Here is a 16700-nt window from a genome sequence, read left to right as displayed (position 1 = left end):
GGATTAGTATAGATAGGCATTATGGTCGGCATGGACTTGGTGGGCCGAAGGGCGTGTTTCTATGCTGTATGACTCTATGAAAACACTCTAGGAACTCATCATCCAGGCTACCTTTGCTTATCTGATTTGTCCAATCTATATGCAGATTAACGTCACCCATGATTATCATCATACCCTTCTCACAAACACCCATTATTTCATCCTGTATTTCCTCCCCCCACTACAGTGTGGTTACTGTTCGGAGGGCCTATATACCACTCCCACAAGTGACCTCTTACCTTTACTATTTCTCATCTCTGCCCAAACTGATTCTACATCTTGATCTCCAGAACTAAGGTCATCTCTCTATTATACCAATGCCACCCTTAATTAACAGAACTATCCCCTCCACCTGAGAAAAAACCCAGCATTGCCTGAAATCTGCAGGCGCAGCCTTTGGCCACCGGAGAAAGCGAGTGTTTGAAGATCGCGACATCAAAACTGAAACCAAGCTCATGGTCAACCATGCGGTCGTGATCCCTACCTTACGGTATGGGGATGAAACATGGATGACGTAAAAGAGGCACCTCAAAGCACTGCAGTCATTTTATCAACGCTGCCTGCAGAAGATCCTACATATCAAGTGGGAAGACAGGCACATCAACATCGGTGTCCTCTCTCACAAGCAGGCTCCACAAGCATCGAGGCTATGATTATCCATCATCAGCTTCATTGAGTTGGTCATATAATTTGGATGTCGGCTACCAGGCTCCCAAAGCAGGTTGTCTTCTCCCAGCTCAGTCAGGGCAGATGCACCAGAGGAGGACTGAAGAAGCACTTCTAGGATGTGCTGAAAGCAAACATGAAGAAATACAAAATTGACATTAACCCCTGGGAGACCATAGCCCTGAACTGAACCAGATGGAAGCAGAATCTAGAGGAAGGAAATGGAATTCAACCCAGAGAAGTGTGATGCATTTGGGGAGATCAAACAAGGCAAAGTAATATACTGTTAATGGGAAAATACCGAGAATTGTAGAGGAAGTGAGAGACCTTGGAATGACTGTCCACAGATCCCTGAAGGTAGCAGGACAGGTCGATAAGATGATTAAGAAGGCATATGGAATCCTTTCCTTTATTATCCGAGGTGTAGAATATAAGAGCAGGGAGGTTATGCTGGAACTGTATAACTCAGTGGTTAGGCAACAACTTGAGTACAATGTGCAGTTCTAGTCACCTCATTACAGAAAGGATGTCATTGCAGGAGAGAGGGTACAGGAGAGATTTACGAGGAACTGGAAAAATGCAGCTATGAGGAAAGATTGGATAAGCTTGGGTTGTTCTCCTTGAAGCAGAGAAGGCTGAGGAGAGATTTGATTGAAATGTACAAAGTTTTGAGGGGCTTGGATAGAGTGGAGGTGAAGGGCCTATTTACCTTAGCAGAGAGGTCAGTGATTAGCGGGGGGGGGGGGGGGCGGGGGGGGACATAGATTAACTGCTGGTCTTTGTGTCTTCCTTTCAGCCCACAAGCCGAGGAAAGCCTCTTGAAATTTTCCAGATCAATAGTCGCTTGTCTTTGGCAATTCTCGGAGACCATAAGTCTGACCATAGCAAAACCACCTAGGCCACCTTTTGTTTCCAGGTGTTAAAGTTTGCAACTCAGATCTGCATTTTAGAGCCTCTGGCACCCTGTTTACAATCTGAGAGTCTGGGAGAGCGAAACCCATTGTCCTTTAGGTGCTAAACCTTGCACCCTGCTTTCAAAAGTGTCTCAGATCTGAGTTCCTTGTTCTCATGGTAACCAAGACCTATGGCTTTTCTCTGGACAGCTTTTGTGTGAGGTCACATGTTCCCTCCGAATGTCCGTTTTTAAAAACATAACCATACTACAAACTCCAGTATTCATAACAGAGTGGATAGTTAAAAAGCACAGTGCAAGTACTGATAGTGGGTCTGGAAGTGACTCTTGCGACAGAAAGCAATCATGTACCACAGAAAGAACCTCTGACAGTGCAAGATCTCGCAGTAGTAGTCCCAACAGACACAAAAGTGCAAGTAGAAGCCATAGCTTGAATAGATTCGACAATGAAATAAAGGCCACAGAACAGTCTCTTAACAAAACTAGAAGCAGAAGTCTTCATGATCATGAAGTTTTGATAGCTGCCTATAAACTTTGAGATAAACTGGGAGGCAAAGCAAAGGGAATTAGATGGAGAGAGTTTGGACTTTATTCTGAGCTACCAGACACAGGGCAACCAGCTTTGTCACATCGGTAAATTTGTACTGAAAAAGTCCTTGCAGGTAGGACTTGCAAGGCTAAAGCGAGGCTGGTAGCTTGGGGTTTTGAAGAGCGACTGGGTGATACAAATGTTAGAGTGGACTCTTCCACAGCGTCAAAAATAATTTTAATTATTTTTTTTTTAGCTCTTTTGGTCATACATTCATTGGAGTTTAGATCAATTGACATAAAAGCAGCATTTCTGCAGGGTGATACTTTTCAGAGAGAAGTATTTCTGAAACCACTCAGTCAGCAGATGCAGAAGGTAAACTATGGAAACTAAACAAATGCATCTATGGCCTGAATGATGCTTCCAGGGTGTGGTATTTATCAGTGAGATCTGCTCTACTGATAATAGGTTGTGTTCAACTAAAATCAGATCCTGCAATGTTTTATTGGTAAAATAAAAGAAACCGTTTCAGGCATCTTCACTATGCATGTTGATGATTTCTTATGGACTGGTATTGCAGAATTTGAGAAATGTGTTGTTAATGAGATTAGAGTAGAATTTAAAATTGTGAGTCAACCTTTTGGGGATTTTAAATATACTAGTTTAGATATTAAGCAGAGTCAATCTGTCATAGCTTGAAATCAACAATCCTATTTCGAGAGTGTTACTCTCATCCCGATTAATCGTATTAGGTCATCACTGAAAGATGATGTATCTAATGAAGAGTGAGAGCAATGCAAAGCTTGTTTGCGCAGTTGAACTGGTTGTGCACTTAAACTTGACCAGATGCTAGTTTTGATGTGTTGGAGTTGAGTACTATGATGAAACACTCTAAAATCAAAAACTATTTAAGGGCAAATGAAACTTTAAAAAAATTAATACTGGATAAATGCGTACTTAAGTTCCCATTCTTGTGTGACCCAAAGAACATGAAACCAGTCATTTTTAGTAATGCTGCACATGCTAATGTTTCTGATTGGTATTCTAGTGCAGCTGGCTTCATAATATTTCCAATGGATGAGAATGGAAAATGTCCTTTTGCTTGGGAAGTTAAGAAAATAAAATGGGTTGTTGAAGGCACTTTGGTTGCTGAAGCACAGGCTCTTATGGAGGTAGTGGATATAGGATTCTGTTTGTCAGACAATTTAAGTGAGATTCTGGACAATGGTATACTGAAGATAGTATATCCATTGAATGTTATGTAGATAATCGTTCATTGTGCGATAATGTATACTTTACAAAAAGTGAGAGTGAGAAATGGTGACTGATTGACATTGCTGACTTGAAACAAATGCTGGACAGAAAGGAAATCTCAAATTAAATGGGTGGATGCAAGTCCTCAACTGTCCTGTTTTGCAAAAAAAATTGTTAGGGGTCCTCTGAGGGGTTTCTCGCAACGTAATTATTTGCTCGAGTCGCGCTGAACAGGCTCCAGAAGCTGGCCGAGCGCGTCTACCCTGAGGCACAGTGTGGCTTTCGTGCAGAGAGATCGACCGTTGACATGCTGTTCTCCCTTCGTCAGATACAGGAGAAATGCCGTGAACAACAAATGCCCCTCTACATTGCTTTCATTGATCTCACCAAAGCCTTTGACCTCGTCAGCAGACGTGGTCTCTTCAGACTACTAGAAAAGATCGGATGCCCACCAAAGCTACTAAGTATCATCACCTCATTCCATGACAATATGAAAGGCACAATTCAACATGGTGGCTCCTCATCAGAGCCCTTTCCTATCCTGAGTGGCGTGAAACAGGGCTGTGTTCTCGCACCCACACTTTTTGGGATTTTCTTCTCCCTGCTGCTTTCACATGCGTTCAAGTCCTCTGAAGAAGGAATTTTCCTCCACACAAGATCAGGGGGCAGGTTGTTCAACCTTGCCCGTCTAAGAGCGAAGTCCAAAGTACGGAAAGTCCTCATCAGGGAACTCCTCTTTGCTGACGATGCTGCTTTAACATCTCACACTGAAGAGTGCCTGCAGAGTCTCATCGACAGGTTTGCGGCTGCCTGCAATGAATTTGGCCTAACCATCAGCCTCAAGAAAACGAACATCATGGGGCAGGACGTCAGAAATGCTCCATCCATCAATATTGGCGACCACGCTCTGGAAGTGGTTCAAGAGTTCACCTACCTAGGCTCAACTATCACCAGTAACCTGTCTCTTGATGCAGAAATTAACAAGCGCATGGGTAAGGCTTCCACTGCTATGTCCAGACTGGCCAAGAGAGTGTGGGAAAATGGCACACTGACACGGAACACAAAAGTCCGAGTGTATCAGGCCTGTGTCCTCAGTACCTTGCTCTATGGCAGCGAGGCCTGGACAACGTATGCCAGCCAAGAGCGACGTCTCAATTCATTCCATCTTCGCTGCCTCCGGAGAATACTTGGCATCAGGTAGCAGGACCGTATCTCCAACACAGAAGTCCTCGAGGCGGCCAACATCCCCAGCTTATACACACTACTGAGTCAGCGGCGCTTGAGATGGCTTGGCCATGTGAGCCGCATGGAAGATGGCAGGATCCCCAAAGACACATTGTACAGCGAGCTCGCCACTGGTATCAGACCCACCGGCCGTCCACGTCTCCGCTTTAAAGACCTCTGCAAACGCGACATGAAATCCTGTGACATTGATCACAAGTCGTGGGAATCAGTTGCCAGCGTTCGCCAGAGCTGGCGGGCAGCCATAAAGACAGGGCTAAAATGTGGCGAGTCGAAGAGACTTAGTAGTTGGCAGGAAAAAAGACAGAGGCGCAAGGGGAGAGCCAACTGTGCAACAGCCCCGACAAACAAATTTCTCTGCAGCACCTGTGGAAGAGCCTGTTACTCTAGAATTGGCCTTCATAGCCACTCCAGGCGCTGCTTCACAAACCACTGGCCACCTCCAGGCGCGTATCCATTGTCTCTCGAGATAAGGAGGCCCAAAAGAAGAAGAATTATTTGTACAGGATATAGAGGTTTTTGATTTTAATTCTGAAATTTTGGTTGTACATATCTCTAATTTTTATTTCAAGAGCGAGAAGGGTATTTGTTAATTGTATATTAATTGTATTTAATTGTTTGCAAGTGGTAGGAATTAACTGGGAATTCATTTGTGTTCCTATTAATATGAACAGACGGAAACTGTGGTTGTTGGGTTAAGAAGTGCATGTTTGTAGTGTGTACCTCTGTAAATAAAAGCTTATGAAGGTGTGTAAAGATTAGCTCCAGTTCTACACATTATGACCAGGCTTTCTGGATTATGACACTGTCTACATAATCATGATCAACATGAAATCCAGCCTTCTCATTGCTCTGTGTGCCTTCACAGCATCCAATACAAATGCTGCAACAATGGCCAAAGGGCCATGTTAAGACACACTGACAGCAAGATTCTTCAGGAGTCTTCAAGCTCACTGGATTCCCCTTTCTGTAGACAAAAAACATAACGGTACTCTGGAATATCAAGGATATATGTACCTCAAGCCAGCCACGGATGACTCCAAGGTGAATTACTGTTGCTGAAAGACCACTGCTGCCCCCTACCTCTCCCAACTTTATTTGGGATTCTGAGTGATCAGCTTTAATGGGTCAAATGGCTGGCTCTTGTACTTGACTTTTTATCATTTTAGTTTTTCATGCCAAAATTCCCAAGCACAGTTGCATCATATTGTAAATTGTGAATCACAATTTAGTTATCTTTTGCTAAGCAGCATTGCATGAGTTAACTTGCATTGTACCTCTACCTGCACAATGGCCCTGACAAATTCAGAGGTATTAGATTACATAGTTGAAAGATTAATGTTTGAGCCACAATAAACTTAAGGTAACTAGCTGCAACTGCATTGTACAACTTCAAGTTTCAATATGACTTGCTCAACACTTTTTTTTTGTTTTGCAGTCACTCATGAAGGAAGCCCAACAGCAGGCTCTGTTGCCTATCCAGATGGACAAATCCATGGGAACTATGTACCCAAGACTTCTCTTCCTTATTCATTTTATGCTTGGGTAAGAGTACAATTAGCCCAAAAAAACTTCTAATTTTCTTCATAAATTTTTCAAGATCACTGACGAGCAGCTAAATCCAGGGTTTCATCAAGCAGAGTGCAGGAGTGCAGTGTGATTTTAGCAAAATAAAAGATTTCACTGTATAAATATTGATGTGATGGGGTGAAGTGAACATTTACTAATGAACCAAGGAACAGATTTTCTCCCTAATAGAATCCTGTCCTTAAAGATATTGACTGAACTGCGTATTTTGAAGGTGTTAAATCAGCATTACATTAATGCAATGCAGAGAGAGGTGAATGTGTGTTGTTGGGGCAGGGATTGGTCCTGAAAAGAGCAAGAGAGAGAGTTTTAATTTTTTAAAAAACAGCATTTCTGGAGGCTATGCAGTTTACACAACCTGACCCTTATTGTCGTGGTCACACAGCAAGCTGACTAACCTGCATACATCTACATTATCAGTGCTTGTCATCATTTCCTCTCTCAATTTTGTTTAAAACTATGAAAACAAATTTAATTCTGGAGTCTCCTTTTGAGTTTTTTCAATACGCTGTGGAGTTTTATTTCAAGTTGATGTGTTTGTCCCCCCCGATACAGCTTGCCTGATTGACTCCCTAGTGCATCAGCAAATGCACAGCAGTCTGGGACTCACAGGAGCTGATGGTCGAGCGCTTGTTGTAATGGCCAGGCAGGAAGCTTCACCCACGATGCGCTTGAAAATACCATTCTGTTGAGCGGTTTATGATGCTCAGAGCCTTGGCAGAGATGCCAGTGTCAGGGTGTAGGCCTAAACTTTTTATTTTGCTTTCCTCTGCACCATCTCCAATGCAACACAACCCATTTGCAGCGGCGTGCCCAAAAATTGCATACAGCCCTCGAGTTGTACAGAATTAAATAGAAATCAGTTTTGATTTTGTTTTATGCATTTGCACTGCATCCCAGAACTTCATTAGCCTTTTTTATAACCATTTAGTATGCTAAACAATTTGAATTGCCTGCCCAGCATGCAGATGCGTTTGTGAGCTACCAGCTGCATTTTACTTTGACTGCTGACGAGTATCTGCACTGGTTTCACAATAAGAATTAATGGGCTCATATGGGATATATTATGCAGAATAGGAGGCTACAAAATAAAATTACAGCAAATGCTACAAATAACCAAAGAACCTGAGGCCATTTTTACTATTATGAAGGAACCTTGCAAGCAGAAATAAAGCAATGTGATGCTGTTCATATGGAGAGAAAATGCACTGTTAACTCTTTGAGAGCAACAAGCACCATCATAAACGTGTGGATGTATTTCTCCTTCGGAGGTCTTCTCTCCATCTCTCTCCACTGTCATGGAAGTGTTTTTGTTGTTTAAAAATTAAAGGGGGTCTGTGTGCCTTTAAGACTGAGAGTTGTTCGTCTCTCCAAAGACGGTGTGTGCAAGCTACAAGCCTGTTTCTCCAATCAACGGCAAGAGAGAGAGGTCGCATGCCATAGTGCATCAGTTTGACTGTGTGTAAAGACTGGCTAAAACCAGTTTGATCTGGCAAACCAGCAAAGTGTGCACTTCCTGAAAGAAGAAAGGATTTGTCTCTTTCTCTCTCAGCAAAAAAATCTACATTGGCGTAAGTGTTTCCCCTAAAGAGGAAAAGACCCCTGGAAAGGAATCTTTGCATTATTGGATGTCTTGTACACAAAAAGCAGGACAAGTCCAACCCGGCCAATTACCGCCCCATCAGCCTACTCTCAATCATCAGTAAAGTGATGGAAGGTGTCATCAAAAGTGCCATCAAGCAGCACTTGCTTAGCAATAACCTGCTCAGTGACGCTCAGTTTGGGTTCCGCCAGGGCCATTCAGCTCCTGACCTCATTACAGCCTTGGTTCAAATGGACAAAAGAGCTGAACTCGAGAGGTAAGGTGAGAGTGACTACCTTTGACATCAAGGCAGCATTTGACCGAGTATGGCGTCAAGGAGTCATGGCAAAACTGAGGTCAATGGGAATCAGGGGGAAAACCCTCCGCTGGCTGGAGTCATACCTAGCGTAAAGGAAGATGGTTGTGGTTGTTGGAGGTCAATCATCTGAGCTCCAGGATATCACTGCAGGAGTTCCTCAATGCAGTGTCCGAGGTCCAACCATCTTCAGCTGCTTTATCAATGACCTTCCTTCAATCATAAAGTCAGAAGTGGGGATGTTCGCTGATGATTGCACAATGTTTAGCACCATTCGTGACTCCTCAGATACTGAAGCAGTCCGTGTAGAAATGCAGCAAGACCTGAACAATAACCAGGCTTGGGCTGATAAGTGGCAAGTAACATTGCCACACAAGTGCCAGGCAATGACCATCTCCAACAAGAGAGAATCTAACCATCTCCCTTTGACATTCAATGGCATTACCATCGCTGAATCCCCCACTATCAACATCCTAGGGGTTACCATTGACCAGAAACTGAACTGGAGTAGCCATATAAATACAGTGGCCACAAGAGCAGGTCAGAGGCTAGGAATCCTGAGGCAAGTAACTCACCATCTGACTCCCCAAAGCCTGTCCACCATCTACAAGGCACAAGTCAGGAGTGTGATGGAATACTCTCCACTTGCCTGAATGTGTGCAGCTCCAACAACACTCAAGAAGCTCAACACCATCCAGGACCAAGCAGACCGCTTGATTGGCACCCTATCTACAAACATTCACTCCCTTCGCCACTGACGCACAGTGGCAGCAATGTGTACCATCTACAAGATGCACTGCAGCAATGCACCAAGGCTCCTTAGACAGCATCTTCCAAACCTGCAATCTCTACCAACTAGAAGGACAAGGGCAGCAAATGCATGGGAACACCACCACCTGTAAGTTCCCCTCCAAGTCACACACTATCCTGACTTGAACCTATATCGCCGTTCCTTCATTGTCGCTGCATCAAAATCCTGGAACTCCCTTCCTAACAGCACTGTGGGTGTACCTACCCCAAATGGATTGCAGTGGTTCAAGAAGGCAGCTCACCACCACCTTCTCAAGGGTAATTAAGGATGGGCAATAAATGCTGCCCTGGCCAGCGACACCCAAATCCCATGAATGAATTTTTAAAAAATTATTGGAGGTAGCAAATTCCTTTTTACTCCCGTCTCTAAGAAGTCTTTGCCTCAGAAGTGACTTTCTGTTGCCTTTGGTGTTCTGGGAGTTCTGGAATTCTCAGTAAAGTTTCTACTGATAGACTGCTACTTCAAAATCTAAATAGACCTGTTGATATACTCCTTTTTGAAAGGTCTGTGTGAGGCCTACTGCAGCGGAAGCACCTTAAATGCCTATCCATTACAGACTGTTCATCAACTTGCCTGGAGACTTCGAGTGGCATCTGAATATTCGACTCTGGGACACCTCACTTATCTGGGAACGTAACCCACCAAGACGTACAACCCAGCTATTTATTTATTCCTAAGAAACAGCTCTAATTTAAAGCATCATTTTTAAAACAGGTTAACCACTGTTTTTTGAATGGATGTGTGTGTGCACGAGGGTTAGGAGGAATAAGAAGTTATAAAGTCTTTTTAGACATATATTTATCTCAATAGTGTTTAAGATTTAATTTATTAATCAATAGTTAATTTGTTGTTTAAAGATGCCTGGTTTGGTATGTTTTATTCTGGGGGTTAATAAAGTGTTTAATTTGGTTAATTTCCAGTAGGTGGGAAACTTTACTAATTTGCTGTGATCTGTGGAGTAATGGGACTGAATTAACAGTGCATTACTCCCGCCTCAGTCGTAACACCATGTACACAGAAAATAAATGTAATCAGTATTCATCTAAAGTGGGATGGAGTGGGAGAAGGAACCTAAAACACCGGCCACCCTGACTAGGTACTTGGTCAGATACTTTTCACTATGTCATAAGGGAAAAGGCTTGAAGAAATACTGTATTCCAGGGAACTGAGATGTTTTTATAAACAACTTAGGTAGGGAACAGGGACCAGACTTTGATGATGGAGTAGAAGGAGCTGGGAACTAAACTTAAAAAGTAGCACCTGGAGGATAATGATCTCTGGATATTGCCTGGGCCACATGCAAATTGACCTGGAGACAGACAGAACAGCGAGTTAACATTTGGTTAAAGGGGGTTGGATGGGAAAGAGGGGCTCCTTTTCTTGGGCCACTGGCATCAGTACTGAGACAGGATGGGCTCCAACAGAACCATATTGGGATCAGTGTCCTAGCAGAAGGGGTAAATAGGGAAGTGGCAAAGGCTTCAAACCAGTAACAACACAAGAAATGAGCCTACTCAGATATTCAGTATGATCATGGCTGATCTTGGGCTTCAGCTCCACTTTCCCACCTGCTCGCCATAACCCTGAATGCCTGAGACCAAAAATCTGTCTGTCCCAGCCTTAAATGTATTCAACGATGGAGCATCCACAACCCTCTGGCCTAGAGAATTCCTAAGTTTCACAACCCCTTGAGTGAAGTAATTTCTCCTCATCTCAGTTCCAAATGATCGGCTCCTTATCCTGAGACTGTATCCCCGTGTTTTAGATTCTCCAAAGAGCAGAAACAATCTCTGTGTCTACCCTATCCAGCCCCTTCAGAATCTTGTATGTTTCAATTAGATCATCTTTCATTCTTCTAAACTCCAGAGAGTAGAGGCCCAATTTACTCAGCCTCTCATCATAGGACAACCACTCCATCCCAGGGACCAAATTAGTGAACCTTCGCTGTACTGTCTCCAATGCAAGTATATCCTTTCTTAAATGTAGAAACCAAAACTGCACACATCCAGATGTGGTCTCACCAAAACCCTGTACAATTGTAGCAAGACTTCTTTATTCCTGTATTCCTATCCCCTTGCAATAAAGGCCAACATGCCATTTGCCTTCCTAATCGCTAGTTGTTCCTTATGCGAACTTTCTGCATTCCTTGTTCAAGCACACCCAAGTCTTTTTGAACATCGACACTTACAAGTTGCGCACCTTTTTAAAAAAAAAAAATTCTGCTTTTCTGTTATGACCAAAGTTAATAACTTCACCCTTCTCAACAGTATACTCCATCTGCCATCTTGTTGCCCACTCACTTTTATTTTTATTTGTTTGTGGGATGTGGGTGTCGCTGGCTAGGCCAGCATTTATTGCCCATGCCTAATTGCCCTTGAGAAGGTGGTGGTGAGCTGCCTTCTTGAGCCACTGCAGTCCTTGGGGTATAGGTACACCAACATCTGCTCCCTTGTCCTCCTAGGTGGTAGAGGTCATGGGTTTGGAAGCTGTTTAAGGAGCCTTGGTGAGTTGCTGCTGTGCATCTTGCAAATGGTACACATTGCTGCTACTGTGCATCGGTGGTGAAGGAAATAAATGTTGAAGTTGGTGGATGGGGTGCCAATCAAGTGGGCTGCTTTGTCCTGGCTGGTGTTGTTGAAGCTGCATACATCCAGGCAAGTGGAGAGTATTCCATCACACTCCTGACTTGTGCCTTGTAGATGGTGGATAGGCACCGGGGAGTCAGGAGGTGAGTTCTTACTGCAGAATTCCTAGCCTCTGACCTGGTCTAGTTCAGTTTCTGGTCAATGGTAACCCAGGGTGTTGTTCGTGGGGGATTTAGTGATTGAACATCAAGGGGAGATGGTTAGATTCTCTCTTGTTTGAGGTGGTCATTGCCTGACACTTGTGTGGCATGAAGTTTCCTTGCACTTATCAGCCCAAGCCTGCATGTTGTCCAGTTCTTGCTACATCTGGACACGGGCTGCTTCAGTACCTGAGGACTTAGGGCGGCACAGTGGCGCAGTGGTTAGCACCGCAGCCTCACAGCTGCAGGGACCCGGGTTCGATTCCGGGTACTGCCTGTGTGGAGTTTGCAAGTTCTCCCTGTGTCTGCGTGGGTTTTCTCCGGGTGCTCCGGTTTCCTCCCACAAGCCAAAAGACTTGCAGGTTGATAGGTAATTTGGCCATTATAAATTGTCACCAGTACAGGTAGGTGGTAGGGAAATATAGGGACAGGTGGGGATGTTTGTTGGGAATATGGGATTAGTGGAGGATTAGTATAAATGGGTGGTTGATGTTCGGCACAGACTCGGTGGGCCGAAGGGCCTGTTTCAGTGCTGTATCTCTAATCTAATCTAATCTTGCAGTATCTCTTTGCAGCCTCTTTGTGTCCTCCCCACAGCTTAACTTTCACCTACCTTTGTACCATCAGCAAACTTAGATACATTACTCTCTGTCTCTTCACCTAAGTCATTAGTCCTCAGGTTGTAAATAGCTGAGGCGCCAACACTGATCCTTGTGGCACTCCACTATTTACTGCCTGCCAACTTGAAAATGCCATGTTTATACCCACTCGTTATTTCCAGTCCGTTAACCAATCCTCATCCATGCTAATATATTACCCCCAACTCCATGAGCCCTTATCTTGCCTTTTAACCTTTTGTGTGGCACCTTATCGAATGTCTTTTGGAAATCCAGGTATACGACATCTTCTGCTTCCCCTTTTTATACCCTACTAGTTACATCCTCAAAAAACTCCAATAAATAACTCTAATAAATTTGTGAAACAGGATTTCCCTTTAGTAAATCCATGTTGGCTTGTTCTAATCTTGTGCTTTCTAAGTGCTTTGTTAAGACTTCCTTAATAGATTCCAGAATTTTCCCTACGACTGCTGTTAGGCTAACTGGCCTGTAGTTCCCTGTTTTCTCTTCCTCCTTTCTTGAAAAGTGGTGTAACGTTTGCCAACTTCCAATCTGATGGGACAATTCCCGAATCTAAGGAATTTTAGAAAATCATAGCTAGCACATCCACCATCTCTGCAGCTGTCACTCTTAGAACTCTAGGGTGTAGGCCATCAGGTCCTGGGGATTTGTCAGATTTTAGTCCCTTAAGTTTCTCCAATACTTTTCTCCGCTGATATTAATTTCCTAAATTTCTTCACTCTTTTTAGCCCATAGATTACCGTCTATTTCTGTTATGTAACTTGTGTCTTCTACTGTGAATACAGACTCAAAATATTTGTTCACTACCTCTGCCAAATCCTCATTCCCCATGTTAATTTCTCTTGTCTCTGCTTCAAAGGGACCAACGTGTACTTTAGCTACTCTTTTCCTTTTTCTGTATTTATAAAGCTCTTACAATCTGTTTTTATATTACTGTCTAGTTTACTGTCATTCTATTTTTTACCTTTTTTATCAACTTTCTGGTGGCCCTTTGCTGGTTTCTAAAACACTCCAATCCTCAGACTTGCTACTGTTTTTTGCAACATTGTAAGCCTCTTCTTTTAATATTATTCTATCCTTAACTTCCTGAGTGAGCCACGGATGGGTCTTTCTTGTTGCGTTTTTGTTTTTTAATGTAATGTATTTTTGTTGAACATTTTGAATTGTTTATTTAAAGGTCTCCCACTGTTTACTTACAGCCGTATCTTTTAGTTTATTTATCTAATTCTCCTCAAAACTACGCAATTGGCTTTGTTTAAATTTAAGATTCTTGTTTGTGATTGGCGAATGTCACTTTCAAACTTGACTTGGCATTCAATGGTATTGTGATCACTATTTCCCAGTGTATCTTTTACACCTCCAGGCGCGTATCCATTGTCTCTCGAGATAAGGAGGCCCAAAAGAAAGAAATCTTTTACTATGACAATACTAATGAAGCAGGGTTAATTACACAATACTAGATCTATGATAGCTTTATCTCTAGTCGGTTCCACAACATATTGCTTCAAGAAACTGTTCTGAAAACGTTCTACAAACTCATCTTCTCGACCACTCTTGCCAATTACATTGTCCCAGTCTATATGAAGATTAGAGTCCCCCATAATTATTGCATTGCTTTTGTTACAAGTTCCAATAGTTTCTTCTTTAATGTTCTGTCCAATGGTATACCCACTGTTAGGGGGCCTATAAACTACTCCCACCAGTGTTTCCTGTTTTTTGCTATTCCTGATTTCCACCCATATGGATTCTACTTCATGATCTTCTGAGGCCAGGTCCTTTCTTACTTATGTACTTCTGTCATCCTTTATTATCAAGGCTACCCCTCCTCCTTTGCCATTCTATCTGTCTTTGTGAAATATTGTGTACCCTGGAACATTTATTTCCCAACCTTGATCATGTTGTAACCATGTCTCTGTAAAGGCAATTAGAGCTAAATCATTTACTTCTATTTGTGCCACTAGTTCATCTATTTTATTGCAGAAGCTTTGCACAGTCAGATAAAGAACCTTTAATTTCATTTTTTTTTACTTCTAGTCCTTGCAATGACTTTATTCCCTGACTTACAATTTTTGTTAAATTTTCTGTCCCTTCCTGTCCCATTCTGCTCGTCTTTACACATATACTGTTCAGATGCCTCAACTTTCCCTTTGGATTTCTAAATTTCCCTTCACCTGAACCCTGCACCCCCCACCCCCAAGTTAGTTCACGACCTCCAGCCTTATCTGCTGGTACACTTAAGTTTGTGCACTCTGTGCTTTCCTGCCACACTCTGATAATCATAATTACCCTGTTACGACCAGGTGAGGAAGGGGTCTCAGGCTCCCCTCTCGCCCCTTCTCTGGTTTAACCTTTTAACTGCTCACTGTTCCTCAAACATATTTTCAATGAACCAATCAGACAGGTTTTCTTGAGTTTAAACAAGAAAGATGTAAGTTTATTAACCTTATCACTCTAAACCGGTTAATATTACTAAAATATGCGACACATCCACGCTCCCATTCATACAAGAGTTACACACACACACACACACACACACACAGATACAGAGGGGAAAAAAGAGCTGGGAGGTGAAGTAAAGTTTGTAATAAATGGAATTCAGATACTGAGTTTTAGTGTCCTTCGTTGAAGTTAAAGTCTTGAAGTCCTCGCTGGGTTACGCACAATTTGGGCTTGTTTCTCTGATTCCGGAAGGCCGAAGAGAGGCTTTATCCATCCTCTTGGTTGCTGTCTGTGAGGGTCTGTGGATTTGAAGTTTAGCTTCAGCTGAGGTTCCTCTGGGACTTTGCTGAAGAGGGAGACATGAGAAAGAGCTGTTCTTTTCTCAGAGGTCAGTTACTGTCTTTCTGCTTTCTGAGACACAGTTTACAAACTTGGAGTTACACAGGCAGGTATGTCATATGACCACCTCTTTGTTAGAAAACAGAAATTTCTGGAAGGTTGTTTGAAATTCCAAGTTCTTCTCTCAAGCTGTGCAGACATACTTGGTAGGGAGCGTTTGGCTCTTTCAAAGTCAAAGGGTGTTGATGGCCTTTGACCACCACTATTGACAAAAACCATTCTAGGTAATTGAATCAGAGCACACCCCTACTCTTCTGTCCAGACTGGGTAATTACCTTTGTCCCTGGTCGGCCTTTGGCTTTTCATATGCAAATGGTGCATGGCCATCTTTAGCTGTTCTGTCTGCTTTTTTAAAAGTTATTAGTAATAATGTCCAATAAAAAGTTCTTAAGCAAAGTTTCATACGACGCAATTAATATTATTGGCATGTGGGTTTTCCGTCACAACCCTTATTGCTATTTTGCTCTCTTCCCTTCTCTCTCTTTAAATTATCACACCTTCTCTCATTTGATCCCTCACCCCCACTATTTAGTTAAAAACTCTCTTTACCGCCCTAGTTATATGACTCGCTAGAACACTAGTCCCAGTACGGTTCAGGTGAAGACCCTCCTAACGGTACAGCTCCCACTTTCCCAGTACTGGTGCCAGTGCCCCATGAATCGAAACCCATTTCTCCTACACAATCTTCAAGCCATGCATTTAACTTTCTAATCTTATATACCCTATGCCAATTTACTCGTGGCTCAAGTAATAATCCAGAGATTATTACCTTTGAGGTTCTGCTTTTTAATTTAGCTCCAAGCTGCGCTTACTCCCTATTCAGAACTTCTTTCCTAGTCCTACCTATGTCGTTGGTACCCACGTGAACCATGACAACTAGATCCTCCCCCTCCCACTGCAAGTTCCACTCCAGCCCTGAGCAGATGTCCTGAACCCTGGCACCGGGCAGACAATACAGCCTTATGGAATCTCACTCTCGGTTGCAAAGAACTGTGTCTATTCCCCTGAATATGCTATCCCCTACTACCACTACATTCCTATTTACTTCCCATACTTGAATGGCTTCCTGTACCACAGTGCCATGATCAGTTTGCTCATCCACACTGCAGCCCTCACTCTCATCCATATAAACTGTAAGAACCTCAAACCTGTTGGACAATTACAAGTGCTAAGGCTCCTCTATTTCTGCCTTCTCAATCCCCTTACCTGTCTGACTCGCAGTTACATACTCCTGTTGTTGACCACTGACCAAATCAGAAGACCCTATACTATGGGGTGTGACTGCCTTCTGGGACCAAGTGTCCAGGTAACTTTCCCCCTCCCTGATGCATCGCACTGTCTGTAGCTTGGCCTCCAGCTCATCAACTCTGAGCCGAAGCTCCTCGAGCCGTAAACACTTAATGCAGACCTGGTGTCTCTGAGCTCTCACATGCTGCAGCTGTAACACATGAGCTGCCCTGCTATCCTGATTGTGTTTTAATTAACTAATTATTTTCTTAA

At 43.1% G+C, this 16700-nt stretch overlaps 1 protein-coding gene across 4 annotated transcripts in view; it reads left to right on the top strand.

Moving 5' to 3' along the window:
• reps2 (RALBP1 associated Eps domain containing 2) overlaps positions 1–16700 on the top strand; it is a 292361-nt gene that overhangs the window by 145295 nt on the left and 130366 nt on the right. For all 4 annotated transcript variants that reach the window (XM_068040420.1, XM_068040419.1, XM_068040421.1 and 1 more), the window contains one exon: positions 6082–6188. In XM_068040420.1, the coding sequence (XP_067896521.1) occupies positions 6082–6188 (107 nt within the window). The remainder of the gene's footprint in view (positions 1–6081; positions 6189–16700) is intronic.

This window comes from Heterodontus francisci, chromosome 10, assembly GCF_036365525.1.
Source record: "Heterodontus francisci isolate sHetFra1 chromosome 10, sHetFra1.hap1, whole genome shotgun sequence".
In the NCBI taxonomy this organism is placed as follows: domain Eukaryota; kingdom Metazoa; phylum Chordata; class Chondrichthyes; order Heterodontiformes; family Heterodontidae; genus Heterodontus; species Heterodontus francisci.
This window is presented reverse-complemented; position numbering and strand designations above follow the sequence as displayed.